Here is a 15,531-nt window from a genome sequence, read left to right as displayed (position 1 = left end):
CAACGAAAAAAGTTTTAAAACAATGTTTTTCTAAATTATTTCTCAATATTATCAAATCGTTGATTAGAAACTCCGGTTGCTATAGAAACAGGCAGTGTTCCGAGACGCGAGTTTAGAACTGCGCATGCGCATTAGCTTGACCGCAGAGTGAAATTACCTGTCTTAAAGAGACTTTGGTAATACTTTATATTCGTTTTATCTTCTTTTTATATGCTGCGTTCACGCCACCTCGTATTTCCTAACACCTCGAACACTTTTTACAAGCCAGAATGTCGTAATTACAGGAATTACTAGGTGGCGTGAACGCACCTTTATTACTTTTATTATTGTCCCGGAAAAAGACCATGTGACTCGAGCTGAGCCAATGAGAATAACCGCCGCTCAGGTCAGCTGAACAAAAAAAAACCACTAGCTAAATGTCATATGACTCGTGTTTTGACAGTTTCATTCCGCGCTTTTCTCGTGACACAACGACACAAACCTGCAGTCCGACAGCAGCGAAGCTCGACTGAAGCGACAGTAACATGGCTCACACCGGCACGTACTCTCGTTGTCTGCAGGTTTGGTTCTCTCTGGTTGTGGTCAGTGTCCCGCTGGAGCAGGTGGAGGGAGTCTGGCCGCTGCCGCAACAGATCCATCAGTCCGCGGACAGATACAGTCTGAGTCCGCAGCTCTTCTCCTTCACTTACGGAAAGGACTCGGCTGCTCAGGCTGGATGCTCCGTCCTGGATGCTGCTTTCAAAAGATACTTCTCCATCATATTCCCTGACTTTACAAAAGGAGCAGGTTGGTTTATGCCTGGCAATGAATGAAACAAATGTAACTTACTTCCGTGTAGTTAGGATCAGTGTTGGTTAGGGTTTTAATTCATAAGGCTTCTAGTTACTAATTACACCTTCAACCGTGTAATTAGATTAAGGTAATAAATTAGTTCACCCAACTATTATTTAATTCTGTCATTAATTACTCACCCTCATGTCGTTCCAAACCCTGTAAGCCTTGAACCATCGTTCATTTTTTTAATCGAGCTCTCTGACCCCTCCATAGACAGCTGAACACTTTCAAGGTCCAGAAAGGTAGTAAAGAGATTGCTTAATAACAGGTTGTGGTTCAACCTGTTATTAAGCGACGAGAATACTTTTTGTGTGCAAAAGACAAACAAAAATAACGACTTTATTCAACTTTTTTTATTCCTCGTCTGTGTCAGTGGTCTACACTGTTGGTCAGCTCCTGCATCACTCGCCCGCGGTGTGGTGATCACGTGAACAGCATTGGCCAATGGTAAGCCGGCGTTCTGGCGTAGCTCTGACGTAACTCGGAAGCGCTGTACGGTACTGTGTCAACAGCATGGAGACTGGCCCAGACAGTTAGAAATTGTTGAATAAAGTCGTTATTTTTTTGCGCACAAAAAGTCTTCTTGTCACTTCATAAAATTAAGGTTGAATAGGGTGACCACCTGTCCCGCTTTGCGTTGTACCGCACAGCATTTTCACCCCTTGTCCCGCATGTCGCATATTGAGAAAATGTCCCGCATTTTCATCAGTCTGTTGTTTTTTAATGATCATAGTAAGAAAACATGCATGTGTTCTTTTGCCTTTTTAAGAAAGCATTTTATTTATTCTTTTTGCGGCATTCACCTATATTTAACATGGTTGAAAAGAAAGGAGTAAACAAGGGACAGCTGTCACTCAAAATGTGGAGCAGTGATTCGTTCCATGTGTTCCCTGTCAGAAAACGAATGGATAATTCTGTAAATTGGTTATATTCGTAATATATAATATAAATTAATATATAAGGCCGTGTCAATTAACTAATTTCATGTTGTTTTATGTTTTTTGTTAATTTTTTTGGGATTTTTTTTGGACTTGGTCAGAACTGTTTCCAAAATAGTTATCTGCGTGAGGCCTGCAGCCTTTTTGGCTCAGTGATGTTGAATTTATGTAAAATAAAGATTATACAACAGTTTCAGGTTATGTTTTAGTTTTGGTAACGTGTCCCACATTGTCCCACACAAACATAATCGGCCCACATTTGGTTTGTTTGATGGTGGTCACCCTAGTTGAACCACTGGAGTCACATGGACTATTTTAACAATGTTTTTACCTTTCTGGGCCTTGAAAGTGGTAATTACGTTGCTGTCCATGGAGGGGTCCGAGAGCTCTCAGGATTTCATCAAAAATATCTTAATTTGTGTTCTGAAGTTGAACGAAGGTCTTCTTCAGGGTTTGGAACGACATGAGGGTGAGGAATTAATGACAGAATTTTCATTTTTGAGTGAACTAACCCTTTAAGGTTCTCTCCAAGTATTGCATTACTACTTTCTAAATCCACCTCGACCAGTTGAAAAATACAAGAATAGACATGAAATTGCTCTTTTAATTCTTTAAATTAAAAACCTATTTTTTTACACATTTTATTACAAATTCAAAAAGTGTAGTTAAAGGGATAATTCACCCAAAAATGAAAATTCTGTCTTCATTTGAACATCACAGCTGAACACAAAAGAAGATATTTTAAAGGATGTTTGTAACCAAGCAGATCCAAGCAACCATTGACTACCATAATATGTTTCCCCATCTATGGTAGTCAATGGTTGCTTGGATCTGCTTGGTTACAAACATCCTTCAACATATCTTATTTTGTGTTCAGCAGAACAAAGAAACTCAAACAGGTCTGGAACAACTTGAGGGTGAATATATGATGACAGAAATTTCCTTTTTGGGTGAACTACCCCTTTAAGTGCACAAACATGTTTTTCCTGTCTGTTTAAACTGGGTTTAGACAGCCTGTGGGCATCTAAGTAGCTCTTCATAGTCAATTTGAGTCAAATGAAACAATTTTGCAATACTAAATAATGTGTGTTTATATGTTATGGTTTACTGGAACAGAAAATGGTCTTCATTACTTGTGGCCGGAGCCAAAACCCTTTGTGGTTTCAGTGAGTGTCAAAAGCAGAGGATGTGACGGCTACCCTGATGAAGATTCAGATGAGAGCTGTGAGTGTTTCCTGATCATGTGATAGATCCCCTGACCTTTGACCTTTTATTTTCTCTGATGATTTTAGAGAAAGTCTGCTTTATTAGAATTACACAGATTAAAAAAAAAAATATGTTTTGTGTCATTTTATGACATATATAATATGCTAAGACATTAACATTTTTTACATTAACATGATTTGTTGTTGCAGATAATCTGAGTGTGTCCAATGGCCAGGCTGTTCTGAGATCAGTGACTGTTTGGGGTTCTCTGAGAGGTGATTTTGTTTTTCATTTGTGCATATTTTTTTGCTTGAAAGCACTAACTAATTATTTGTCTTTTGTTCAACTTGTGAAACCTGCAAATCAGGTCTGGAGTCCTTCAGTCAGCTCGTGTACCAGGATGACTATGGCTCTGTAAGTGTTGTGTGACAGTATTTAGTCATGTGATTGTAATAAATTGCTAAATTCCATGTTAAATATGTTCTTTTATTCAACCTTTCCATGCAGTATTTTCTCAACAAGACGGAAATTGTAGACTTCCCACGGTTTGCATTTAGAGGACTTTTACTGGACACTTCAAGGCATTATTTACCCCTCCATGCTATTTTGAAGAACCTGGTATGTGTGTACTGTTCAGTAATTTTAATATGTAACATTTATTATTATTATCAATGTTGAAAACAGTTGTGCTGCTTTATATTTTCTTGGAAAACTTGATACATTTTTGCAGGATATTTTGATGACTTGACAGAAATGTATTTAAATAGAAACGGTTGTAACATAATACATTTATTTACTGTCACTTTTGATCAATTGAATTCCTTGCTGATAAATATAATAAGTATTGTGAAATAAACCAAATATAAAATTTTCCTTAGGATGCTATGGCCTACAGTAAATTCAACGTCTTTCACTGGCACATCGTGGATGACCCTTCCTTTCCGTATCAGAGCCGCACCTTTCCTGACCTCAGTAATAAGGTAGAATCACCTGCAGTAAAGTTATTATATGCATTTATTGTTTATATTGATTTTAATGGCTTTAAAGATGTTGCATATAATATACACCAATCAGGCATATCATTCCGGCATCACGGCTCCTGTTAGTGGGTGGGATATATTAGGCAGCAAGTGAACATTTTGTCCTCAAAGTTGATGTGTTAGAAGCAGGAAAAATGGGCAAGCGTAAGGATTAGAGCGAGTTTGACAAGGGCCCAATTGGGATGGGTCAGAGCATCTCCAAAACTGCAGCTCTTGTGGGGTGTTCCTGGTCTGCAGTGGTCAGTCTCTGTCAAAAGTGCCCCAAGGAAGAACAGTGGTGAACCGGCGACAGGCTCATGGGCGGCCAAGGCTTATTGATGCACGTGTGGTCCGATCAAACAGACGAGCTACTGTAGCTCATATTGCTCAAGAAGTTAATGCTGGTTCTGATAGAAAGGTGTCATAATAAATAGTGCATCGACCAGTTCTGAACCCTGTCCACCGCCGAAAGCACCAACAGTGGGCACGTGAGCATCAGAACTGGACCACGGAGCAATGGAAGAAGGTGGCCTGGTCTGATGAATCACGTTTTCTTTTACATCACGTGTGCATGGCTTACCTGGGGAACACATGGCACCAGGATGCACTATGGGTAAAGGGCAAGCCGGCGGAGGCAGTGTGATGCTTTGGGCAATGTTCTGCTGGGAAACCTTGGGTCCTGCCATCCATGTGGATGTTACTTTGACACTTACCACCTACCTAAGCATTTTTAGGGGTCTAGTGGAGTCCATGCCTCAATGGGTCAGGGCTGTTTTGGCAGCAAAAGGGGAACCAACACAACATTAGGATAATGTTATGCCTGATCGGTGTATACTCTATATCTCAAGGAAGCTACAGTGTTATTTTAGTATTATTTATATACTATTATGGTATTCATTAATATTTTGAATAAGCTTTTATTTTTATATTTTCAGTTTTTATTTTAGTTTGTTTTGCTTTATAAAATATTTTGATTTAGCTTTATTTTATTTTTAGTAATTTTGGTAAGTCAACTTTTTTAGTTATGGAAATAAATATTTTTTTAAATGTAATTTAGTTGCCAAGGCAATGTTCCTAAGTTTTTCTTTACTTTATTTTATTTTAGCGTTATTTCAGTTAATGAGTGATTTTTAAACATTTTAGTTTTAGCTACCAATAATAACACTGGCATATCTTCTTCTTCTAGGGAGCTTTTCATCCGTTTACCCATATCTACACGCAGTCAGACGTGATGAGAGTGATTGAACATGCTAGAATGAGGGGCATCAGAGTCGTACCTGAGTTTGACTCGCCTGGACACACTCAGTCATGGGGCAAAGGTACACACACTCTTTCACACATACACATCCAGTGTTACTAGTAACAAGTAATGCGTTACAATATTGCGTTACTCTCTAAAAAAGTAACTAATGGTGTAACAGTTACTTTTTATGAAAAAAGCTTTCTTAAGGCATCTTCATACAGCAAAGGTGCCACAGAAACCAAATCTGAAGGGACTTAAAATCACAAAAATGTGCATTTACACTGACTGTTAATGCTTCTCTAAGTGATGTTTTATTAACACATTTCGGGAGAAGCACCTTCAGATAGTTAAACCTAACCTACTCTGGGTTCGGGCCAAAATTCCTCCCCCGGACAGCACGCCAAATAGCATAATCTTTACTCTATTTAATTTGATGTAAGTGTGAACTCGGGAAAGTGGCATTTAAATGCATTTACACAGGAATTAAAATCGTGGGAAACAATGCTTTGAACATTACTATTTTAAAACTGCAGTTCTAACAAAGTGTTATAAATTAATTAAATAATAATAAAATAAAACTTGAAATAAAAACACAGAATTTTGAAATAAATTCCTCTGCGTGCTATATCTCACGCTTTTATGTTTGTCATAAATCTGTTGTACTGATATAGAACTGTATAGTTATTTTATATTTCTTAATAAAATTGTGCCAGCTGGAACAAATGCTACAAAGAAATTATGAATTATGACTCTTATTTATATTCTGTTTACCACTTTGTTGGTTACAGTGAAAGGATTCGTGAGCGTTGAACAAAACTTTGTGTGTTTTTTAGCGTTTTTAAGCAGATTCTGACTGACTTACTGTCTAGCTCCTCTGATAGGCTATTGCGTTCATGCGCTCAACAGATATGATTGTGATTGGCTACAATGCTCTACGCTTGTTAAAACACGCTGTAAATAGAAACCTTTGACTCTCAAACAAACACAAATGTGAGCATTTGAAAGCAGCGTCTATCAGCGGGTACCGAATATGCCCGATACTCTGTACTACTGGTACTGCAGAAATGCTGGTACACTATATTTCTTTCTTTTTTTTTAGTACCTGCTGGTATCGTTTGAAAACCCTACCAAGAATAATGACGCTTGTCCCTTATTATCAGGACAGCCAGACCTCTTGACACCTTGTTACAAGGGAGATGTGCCCTCTGGTTCATTTGGACCTGTCGATCCAACTGTAGACACCACTTATAAGTTCATGGAACGCCTCTTGAAAGAGGTGAAATATGTCTTTCCTGACTCATATGTTCACTTAGGAGGGGATGAGGTCAGTTTTGCCTGCTGGTAAGCACTTTTGTCACAAGTTTTAGCAAAAAGGTGGTATATTTATTTGAAGATTTTAACAAAGTTATTTTCTCAAACAGGCAGTCCAATCCCAATGTGCGAAAGTTTATGGAAAAGATGGGCTTTGGGAAGGATTTTACCAAGCTGGAATCATTCTATATGGAGAGGTTAGTATAATTGTGAGTGTGTTTCAAATTTCAAAAACTCTACACACTTCCGTTCAAAGTTTGGGGTCGGTAAGAATTTTCAATGTTTTTTAAAAGGAATTCTCTCATGCTCACCAAAAATACAATAAAAAAAGTGAAATTGTGAAATATTATTACAATTTTAAATAACTTTATATTCTATTTGAATATATTTTAAAATGTTATTTATTCCTGTGATGATAAAGCTGAATTTTCAGCAACATTACTCCAGTCTTCAGTGTCACATGATCCTTCAGAAATCATTCTAAAATGCTGATTTGCTTCTATCATCCATGTTGAAAACAATTGTGCTGGAAACCATAATACATTTTTTTTTTCTCCAGAGTTTTTAAAATAAATAATTAATAAAAAAATATTATCAATTTAATGCACCCTTGCTGAATATGAGTATTAATTCATTTTTTAAAAATCTTAATGAACCTAAAATTTTCAACAGTAGTGTACATACACCATACCATAAAAAATATTAATATAATAATTTATCAGAAAATCTTTTGAATTTTTATTTATTTACTATATATTTATTATTAGAATCTCTTGTTGGTCCTTCATGATCCCTTCCAAATGATCCATTCATTAATAATTATAAATGCATATTATAAACATTAATGTTTTAAGTGGTACATTTGAATTAATATTTAATTTTTCCAAATTTTAACAAGTTTAATCCCAGATTCTGGAATGAATATTTCTAAAATGTTACGCCATGTTTGAAACTATTTAAATATATAAGCACACCTGTGACAATTCTGTTTTAATATTTAGCATATTAATTTTCTTGTGATAAAATGATGAACAAACGGTTTATTTTACAGATTTACTGCATAAACGTAAGAAACAGAACATTCATGAACACAGTGCCTATGGTTTTTCTTTGTGTCTTTATGTTCTTCAGTATAATGAACATGACCGCCGCACTCAACAAAACCTCCATTGTTTGGCAGGACGTGTTTGACTACCATGAGCGAGTGAGTAGAAATCTGCTCTACATTGGTGTCTTTCAAACCTCAAAAGTTGTGCGTGTGGTTTAACCGGAATGAGACGCTTGTCTTCTAGCCCAGATCTAAGTACGTGGTGGAGGTTTGGAAGCAGGGGTGTTACCTGTGCGAGATGCGCCGGGTGACTAAGGCAGGGTTAAAGGTCATCTTGGCGGCTCCTTTCTACCTCGACCTGCCGATACCCACTCACAGCTGGGCCCGCTACTACATCGTGCGGCCACTAGCCTTTAGGGGTCAGAGCATGAGTGCAAAACACTAACAAGTACAAGAGATTGCAGTGCTGTGTCTCAGTGCAGTGAGAATTTGTCTTACATTTTAATTCAGTCCAGTGTGAAAGTGTGTGTTCTGCGTGAGAATCAAACAAACATGCTATAGCATGACTTTGCCTGTGTTATTTTTTTACTATAGTTTGTATTAATATTTTGTATTCTATATTTTCAAGGTTTATTTTACGCTTTTTTATTAGTTTTGTTATTTTTCTATTTAGCTTTGTTATTCTTTTTTTCCCCAGTTTTAGTAATTTTAGTACTTCAACGTATTTATTTTTATGTTTTTTTTTACGTAATATTTAAATTTTATTCTATTTATTCTATTAAATTCACAACTTTAAATTCAGCTTTAATTAAGATTAACTTTAAAACATTTTTTAATAGTGACGGTGTAGTTTTTAGTAACAACACTGGTCTTTTTATTTTGGTATTATACTCCTTGTCAATAGGAATTGCATCAAATACTTAGTAAATAACTATTTAAAAAAAAAAAACACAAAATAATGTAACATCTCATGTTCCCCACGCTGCCCTCTTGCCCAGATTGCTGCATGAAATCCTGTCACAATCGTTGCGAAGCACTTTCTTACCAGAAGGTGTCAACCAAGAGTTGACTTTTGAGGTGAAACATGTCTGTGCATGTAACAGCCTAGCCTCCCAGAAGATATAAAGCAAAATTAAACAATTCATTTTTTGTATGTCGGAACTGTGGATTAGTGGTTAAGACATTGAGCTCTGGTGCTTTTTGGGCTTTTTGAGTCTAGCTTGCAATATTTTTAAAATCTCATTTCCACCTCTTCAGCCCATGTCCTCACTCCACAATGCGCTCCATTTAAAAGTGATAAAAGCCTAAAAATGTTGCAATTATGCACCAAAAAAAACAAAAACAATTGTACATCAGAACTGTGGATTTGGGGTTCAGACATTGAGCTCTTATGCTTTTTTGGACTTTTTGAGTTCGAGTCTAGCTTGCAACACTTTTAAAATCTCATTTCCACCTCTTCACCCCATCATTTCCTGTCCTCGCTCTACAATTATGCTCAATAAATTTTGTAAAATCCCAAAAATGTTGCATTTGGGCATAAAATAAAAAAGAAATGCATGTCAGAACTGTGGATAAGTGGTTAAGACGTTGAGCTCTGTTGCTTTTTGAGTTTGAGTCTAGCTTGCAACATTTTTAAAATCTCGTTTCCACGTCTTCACCCCATCATTCCCTGTCCTCGCTCCACAATTCTCTCAATAAATTTGGTAAAAGCCCGTAAATTTTGCATTTATGCACAAACAAATTGAATGTCAGAACTGTGGATTATGGGTCAAGACGTTGAGCTCTGTTGCTTTTTTTTTTTTTTTTTTAGAGTCTAGCTTATATATAGCTTATGTCTAGCAATATATTTTTAAAATCTCAAATCTCACTTCAGCCCATGTCCTCACTCCACAATACGCTCAATAAAATGTATAAACCCCCCAAAATTTTGCATTTATGCACCAAAAATTGTATGTCAGAACTGTGGATTAGTGGTTAAGACATTTGGGGTTCTAGTCTAGCTTGCAACATTTTTAAAATCTTGTTTCCACCTCTTCACCCCATCCTCACTCCACAATATGCTCAATACATTTGGTAAAAGCCCGAAAATGTTGCATTTATGCACAAAATAAAAAGAAATGTATGTCGGAACTGTGGATTTGGGGTTGATACATTGAGCTCTGATGCTTTTTTGGACTTTTTGAGTTCGAGTCTAGCTTGCAACACTTTTAAAATCTCATTTCCACCTCTTCACCCCATCATTTCCTGTCCTCGCTCTACAATATGCTCAATACATTTTGTAAAATCACAAAAATGTTGCATTTGGGCACAAAATAAAAAAGAAATGCATGTCAGAACTGTGGATAAGTGGTTAAGACGTTGAGCTCTTGCTTTTTGAGTTTGAGTCTAGCTTATATATATATATATATATAGCTTATGTCTAGCAATATATTTTAAAAATCTCATTTCCACCTCTTCAGCCCATGTCCTCACTCCACAATACGCACAATAAAATGTATAAAAACCCAAAAATGTTGCATTTATGCACCAAAAATTGTATGTCAGAACTGTGGATTGGTGGTTAAGATATTGAGCTTTGGTGCTTTTTTGGGCTTTTTGAGTTTGAGTCTAGCTTGCAACAATTTCTAAAAAATCTCGTTTCCACCTCTTCACCCCATCATTTCCTGTCCTTGCTCTACAATATGCTCAATACATTTGGTAAAAGCCCAAAAATGATGCATTTATGCACAAAATAAAAATAAATGCTTGTCAGAACTGTGAAGTAGTGGTTAAAACGTTGAGCTCTGATGCTTTTTTGGACTTTTTGAGTTCGAGTCTAGTTTGCAACACTTTTAAAATCTTGCTTCCACGTCTTAACCCCATCATTTCCTGTCCTCGCTTCAAAATACACTCTATAAAAGTGATAAAAGCCTAAAAATGTTGCATTTATGCACAAAAAACTGTATGTCAGAACTGTGGATTTATGGTTAAGATGTTGAGCTCTATTGCAAGCTAGACTCAAATTCAAAAAGACCCAAAAAGCAAACATTTTAAAATCTCATTTCCACCTCTTCACCCCATCATACCCTGTACTCACACCACAATATGCTCAATAAAAGCCCCAAAATGTTGCATTCATACAGATGAATAAAGCTGAGGTTATTGATCAATCCACAGAGGCCGATAATGCATGAAGAGTGTAATGCGTGTGACCCAGTGTTTCCTGTCTGTACGCTGTCTCAGATTCCACAGGACACGGTTCTGGAGATCTGGAAGGGTAAAGGTTACCAGGCTGAACTGAGCAAGATGACCAAGGCCGGGCACAGGGTTCTGCTCTCTGCCCCCTGGTACATCAACCACATCAGCTACGGCCAGGACTGGCGTATTTCCTACGCAGTGCAGCCCCAGAATTTCTCCGGTGTGTGGAGCAGCATGTTAGGCTGGGGTCAAAATTGTAATATTTGGTATGAAATAGAAAAACAAACGGGCGATTAATAAGAGCTTAATGCCGTTTCCTGGTTCAGATTCAGTTGATTCTTTTGGGCTGGTGGTTGAGTTAATTTAATAAATCAGTCAGAATTAGTCAGTTAGCTCTAATTAATGACACTCAAATATTCTAATTAAAAATAAATCAACTGTTATCTTTCACTTTTAATGAAATAACCATTTTGTTTGCTTTGTTTGTAGTGCAGTGCTGGTGGATTTTCAGTGTATATCTGCTTAATTTTGTGCATGTTCCATGTTTTAGTTGTAGTATTTTTAATGATAAAGAACCTTTATTTTTAAGAGTGTATTTGATTACATGTGATGTGTGTTTTTTTCCCATGATTTAGGGACCGATGAGCAAAAGAAGTTGGTGATCGGTGGAGAGGTCGCCATGTGGGGTGAATATGTCGACGCCACCAATCTGACCCCACGTCTGTGGTATGAAAAAATACACAGATAAGATCATGAATTAATGATATTGTTATTATTGGTGCAAAATCTTCCATAGTTCTTGATCTTTGTGATTGTGTTTGGGAAGGCCGAGAGCCTGCGCTGCAGCTGAGAGGTTGTGGAGCGATGAAGAAAAAACTCTGAACGCAGATCTGGCCTTCCCTCGCCTGGAAGAGTTTCGCTGTCAACTTCTAAAGTATTGAAATCTATTCTTCATCAACCTCTGGACTATTAGTCACACCGTACACATAAAGCATGTTTTTTTTAAGAGTTTTAAATGAGAAGAATGATTGACTTGTGTGTGTGTTTCTGCAGGCGGGGGATTCAGGCGGAGCCTCTGTTTGTTGGCCATTGTAAGCATGAGTATAATGGGCTGTAAGTTCACTGATGAGCCACTGAAACTAAAGAGGGATGCCTTTGTGCACTGGAATATTGCTTTGAATTTGCACAATTCTTTTTTAAAAATTGTATGATCTGACTTTTGCCAAAGAAAATGTAAATTTTATTAATAAAAGTCTCTGCAAGAATGATTTGCAAGTTAATCTTCTTTCTTAATTATATTATGTTTAGCCCTTAATACAATGGCTCCAAAAAGTATAAAGTTGCACTTGTTTAATTGTTTGTATTAAATGTATGAATAACTGATATCAAAATATTGTCATGGTGCAGATGTAAAATTACTCAGTCAGTTGATCATTTATTTAACAAAGGTTATGTTTGTTTATGACTTCCCAAATGTGTTGAGTGTGAGGTAAATGGCTGATGTAAAGTAGCTACACATTTAATGAAATCGTCTGGCACCACGACAGCAATCCCGTCTCCACATCCTCACGGCAGCAGATCCTATTAACCCTGATGGGGTTTAAACAGGAGCTGAAGTAGGACACTATGAGGCGCGAGTGTCTAAAACCACACACTACTGAAACCAACTACCTGGAACCAATGTCTTTTTTTAATTTGTCTTTTTGTAGTTTTTTTTATTTATATAAATATAAATTAATAATAAATTCATTAAATATAAATTATATAAATGAATTTAAGTTTTAGTAATTTTGTCTTTTTTATTTCTATTTTACTTTAACTTTTAACTTAATATTTACTTTAGTTTTAGTAATTTTAGTACTTCAACTTATTTTTTTTCAATTAGTTTCTATTCAACATTTCTAAAATTAAATTTAGATTTTTTTTCATCTAATATATATATAGCTCTGGAAAAAATTAAGAGACCACTTAACATTGAGAAATATATACATATATATATATATATATATCTTTTATTTAATTTTTTATGATGAATTTTACTGTCTAAAATTGTCTTAGATTAATATTAATTAAAATATTCTCTCTCTCTCTCTCTCTCTCTCTCTCTCTCTCTCTATATATATATATATATATATATATATATATATATATATGAAAATTTTATATACATTTATATATAATTTAAATTTGTATAAAGACAACACCTTCATATCAAATACTTTTTACAAAATACTACAATACTGTATTTAGCACAAATATTTCAATATTTATGTAATCATTGTGTTATGTTTTATGTTAAAAAGATTGTCAGTTAAACATTTTTAATAGTTTCAGTTCCCTTTCAGTCGGTCACGTTCGACGTACGTCGGAACTGACCGACGAATTGGGATCTGATCTCAGAGACCAATCTACTTCGAGTGTATTAAAAACGAGCCAATGGAGATTGGCATGCGATCCACGCATTCCACGCACCGCCCCGCAGCGCGGGTATAAATAAGGAAGTGGAATGCTTGATCATTGCCTTTTTTTTTCGGAGCCGAACAGCGTCATTGCTGTGTCTACGAAGAGTGTTATTCGAGTCTCGTGAGAAGGATTGCTGTTCCAGTGCGGGTGTGACGGCGCTTTTCAGCGGGTGGCCGCTTCAGAGGAGATAAAGAGCTGGTTTTGTTGGTTGGCTGGGCGTTTCCATTTCTGAGTGCTCACGCAGGCTTGCACTATCTGAACTGCGTGAGCCGCGGTCATCTCCCTGAGTGCTTCAGCACTGAAAGAGCGGTTTTCCTTTTCTAAAAGAGCAACACGGTTTGACCCTGCGTCTTTTTCAAGATATCATTCAAACCGTGTGTTTCTGGATGCGGTTGTTTCCTGTCCTCATTTGACGGCCACGATCTCTCTCACATATAAACATGTGTGATTGCGTTCGTGGGTGATCCATGCTCTCTCAGGAGAGCATGGTCACGTCGGCGCGTTGTTCGTCTCACCTTTCTCGTAAGGGCTCGAGCGTTCAGCGCGCCGTGTGCCGTCGAGCGCCGGCTGACAGCGGGGGTTGCCACGGCAACCCAGCGCGTCACTCGGCACTCTCTAGATGCGCGGTCCAGACTATGAAACCTCAAATGGGGTTGAGTCCCTTTCCTTATTCCCTGATCTAGTTTCTTTTCTGGTGCATCAGAAAAGGACTACTTTAGTTAATAAGCTTTGGTGGACCTGAGGATTACAGTGGGGCATCCCCGCCGGGTACATCTCTTCGGGCCCCCACTCCTCTATCGCATCATGAGCATGCCGAGACTTTGTTCGTGGGTGGTTCATGTTCTCTCATGAGAACATGACCACGTCGGTGCGGTGTTCGTCTTGCCTTTTCATAGGGCTTGAGCGTTCAGCGCACCGTGTGCCGTCGAGTTTGACGGCCACGTTCACTGTTTCACATGCCTGCTGGTAGCTTACAGATGGGATTGCTGGTCCTTTTAAAACAAGGAGACCTAATGTTTCATTTGTGGCTCTGGCAGAGGACAGATGTCAATTGCTGCATCGGAGAGAGGGCTGTTATGCACTGGAAATGATGATGCTGAGTTTCCCACTATAATGGTGTGTGCTTTTGCTGAATCAGATTCAGAGTTGGCAGCCATGCTTTCCCGGGTGGCTGAGGCGTAGTGCAACGCTTAAATCGCCTTGCCTACCCCCGTGCCTTTTTTCCCGGATGGGCATTGGAAAAATGAGCAGTATGGAACTATTTGGTGTCAAAATATGGAACACCAAAAGGGCCAAAATCTGTATAAATTTTTCCCTCTCACTACCCTCTGTCCTGCATGTACGAGGGTAGTCCCGACCCAGGGGTTATGCAGGAACTGTGTGCGGTGGTGGACCTCGCTCTCTGGGCGACGGAAGTCACTGCACGCTCCCTGGGTCAGGCGATGTCCACACTAGTGGTCCAGGAACCTGGGGCTAAACCTGGCAGATATGCGTGAGTCCGACTAAGTTCGGTTCCTTAACGCCCCTGTCTGTCAGGCTGGCCTCTTCGGCGACGCCGTCGAGTACTTTGCCCAGCAGTTCTCGATGGCCTAGAAGCAGACAGAGGTGGTTTAAAAAAAAAAAAAAAAAATCCTAATTCGCAGCACCTCTGCCTGCTTGTCGCCGAGGGCGCCCCCCCCTGCGTCCGCCTCTGCCCCTGCGAAACCCAGGCAGCAGCCTCCATCTGGGAGGCAGGGTGTCGGACGTAAGGGAGGCGCCCAACCCACTCAGGGCTTGCTAGTCTACAAGCAAGCGTAAGGGCAAGCGGCCCTGAGATGGGCAGCCCAGGGAGAACAGGAGCTGCTCCGAGGGAGTTGGTGTCCGCACCCCTCCCTCAACCCCCCGGAGGAGGACCGGGGGCCCTGACTGGTGTCAATACTCTGCCGCTGGCTCTCCGGAGTCCAGCGGTACCCACATTTTCAGAGCAGTTTCCTCTCTCCCTGGGCCCCAAGAGGGCCAGGTTGGCAGTGTGCGACGCCCCCGGGCCTTGTCACTTCTTTCCTCCCCTCCCTTCGCCAGGGGGCAGCAGTGTGGGCACCGAGAACGCCCCCGGGCCTTCTCACCCACACTCTGCCCCACCCTGGAATACTCAGACAACACTCAGGGCCGCCTCCGGGCCTCCCGAGTCGGGTCTGTCTATTCCGCCTCGCTGCCCCACCCCGGGTACGTCTGTGGTGCCGTTGGTCCCGCTTGTGCGGTCTCTGGGCTTCGGCCCCCAGGCCGTCTCGCTGGCTCATCCGTACCAACAGACTC

General features: G+C 39.1%; 1 protein-coding gene across 3 annotated transcripts; it reads left to right on the top strand.

Moving 5' to 3' along the window:
* Positions 1–392: 392 nt before the first annotated feature.
* hexa (hexosaminidase A (alpha polypeptide)) lies at positions 393–12,043 on the top strand. Of its 3 annotated transcripts, none has more exons than XM_079810252.1 (14): positions 393–786; positions 2,889–2,996; positions 3,188–3,253; positions 3,346–3,392; positions 3,486–3,596; positions 3,857–3,958; positions 5,184–5,316; positions 6,401–6,581; positions 6,662–6,748; positions 7,683–7,755; positions 10,822–10,996; positions 11,412–11,502; positions 11,603–11,710; positions 11,830–12,043. In XM_079810252.1, the coding sequence occupies exons 1-14, from the start codon at positions 525–527 to the stop codon at positions 11,891–11,893; spliced, it is 1,608 nt and encodes a 535-aa protein (XP_079666378.1). In that variant the 5' UTR covers positions 393–524; the 3' UTR covers positions 11,894–12,043. The 3 variants fall into 3 exon arrangements, with proteins under 3 accessions (XP_079666378.1, XP_079666379.1, XP_079666377.1); XM_079810253.1 differs by lacking the exon at positions 10,822–10,996 and adding an exon at positions 7,844–8,018; XM_079810251.1 differs by lacking the exons at positions 10,822–10,996; positions 11,412–11,502; positions 11,603–11,710; positions 11,830–12,043 and adding an exon at positions 7,844–8,170 and having other exon boundaries at positions 441–786.
* The last annotated feature ends 3,488 nt before the right edge of the window (positions 12,044–15,531 follow it).

Source organism: Gobio gobio (assembly GCF_949357685.1).
Source record: "Gobio gobio genome assembly, chromosome: 25".
Lineage (NCBI taxonomy): Eukaryota > Metazoa > Chordata > Actinopteri > Cypriniformes > Gobionidae > Gobio > Gobio gobio.
This window is presented reverse-complemented; position numbering and strand designations above follow the sequence as displayed.

Coding starts and splice junctions, on each gene's coding strand:
- hexa (XM_079810252.1), top strand. CDS start 525: ATGGCTCACACCGGCACGTACTCTCGTTGTCTGCAGGTTTGGTTCTCT. Junction 3,254..3,345: donor TGTTTGGGGTTCTCTGAGAG/GTGATTTTGTTT, acceptor CCTGCAAATCAG/GTCTGGAGTCCTTCAGTCAG. Junction 3,959..5,183: donor TTCCTGACCTCAGTAATAAG/GTAGAATCACCT, acceptor TTCTTCTTCTAG/GGAGCTTTTCATCCGTTTAC.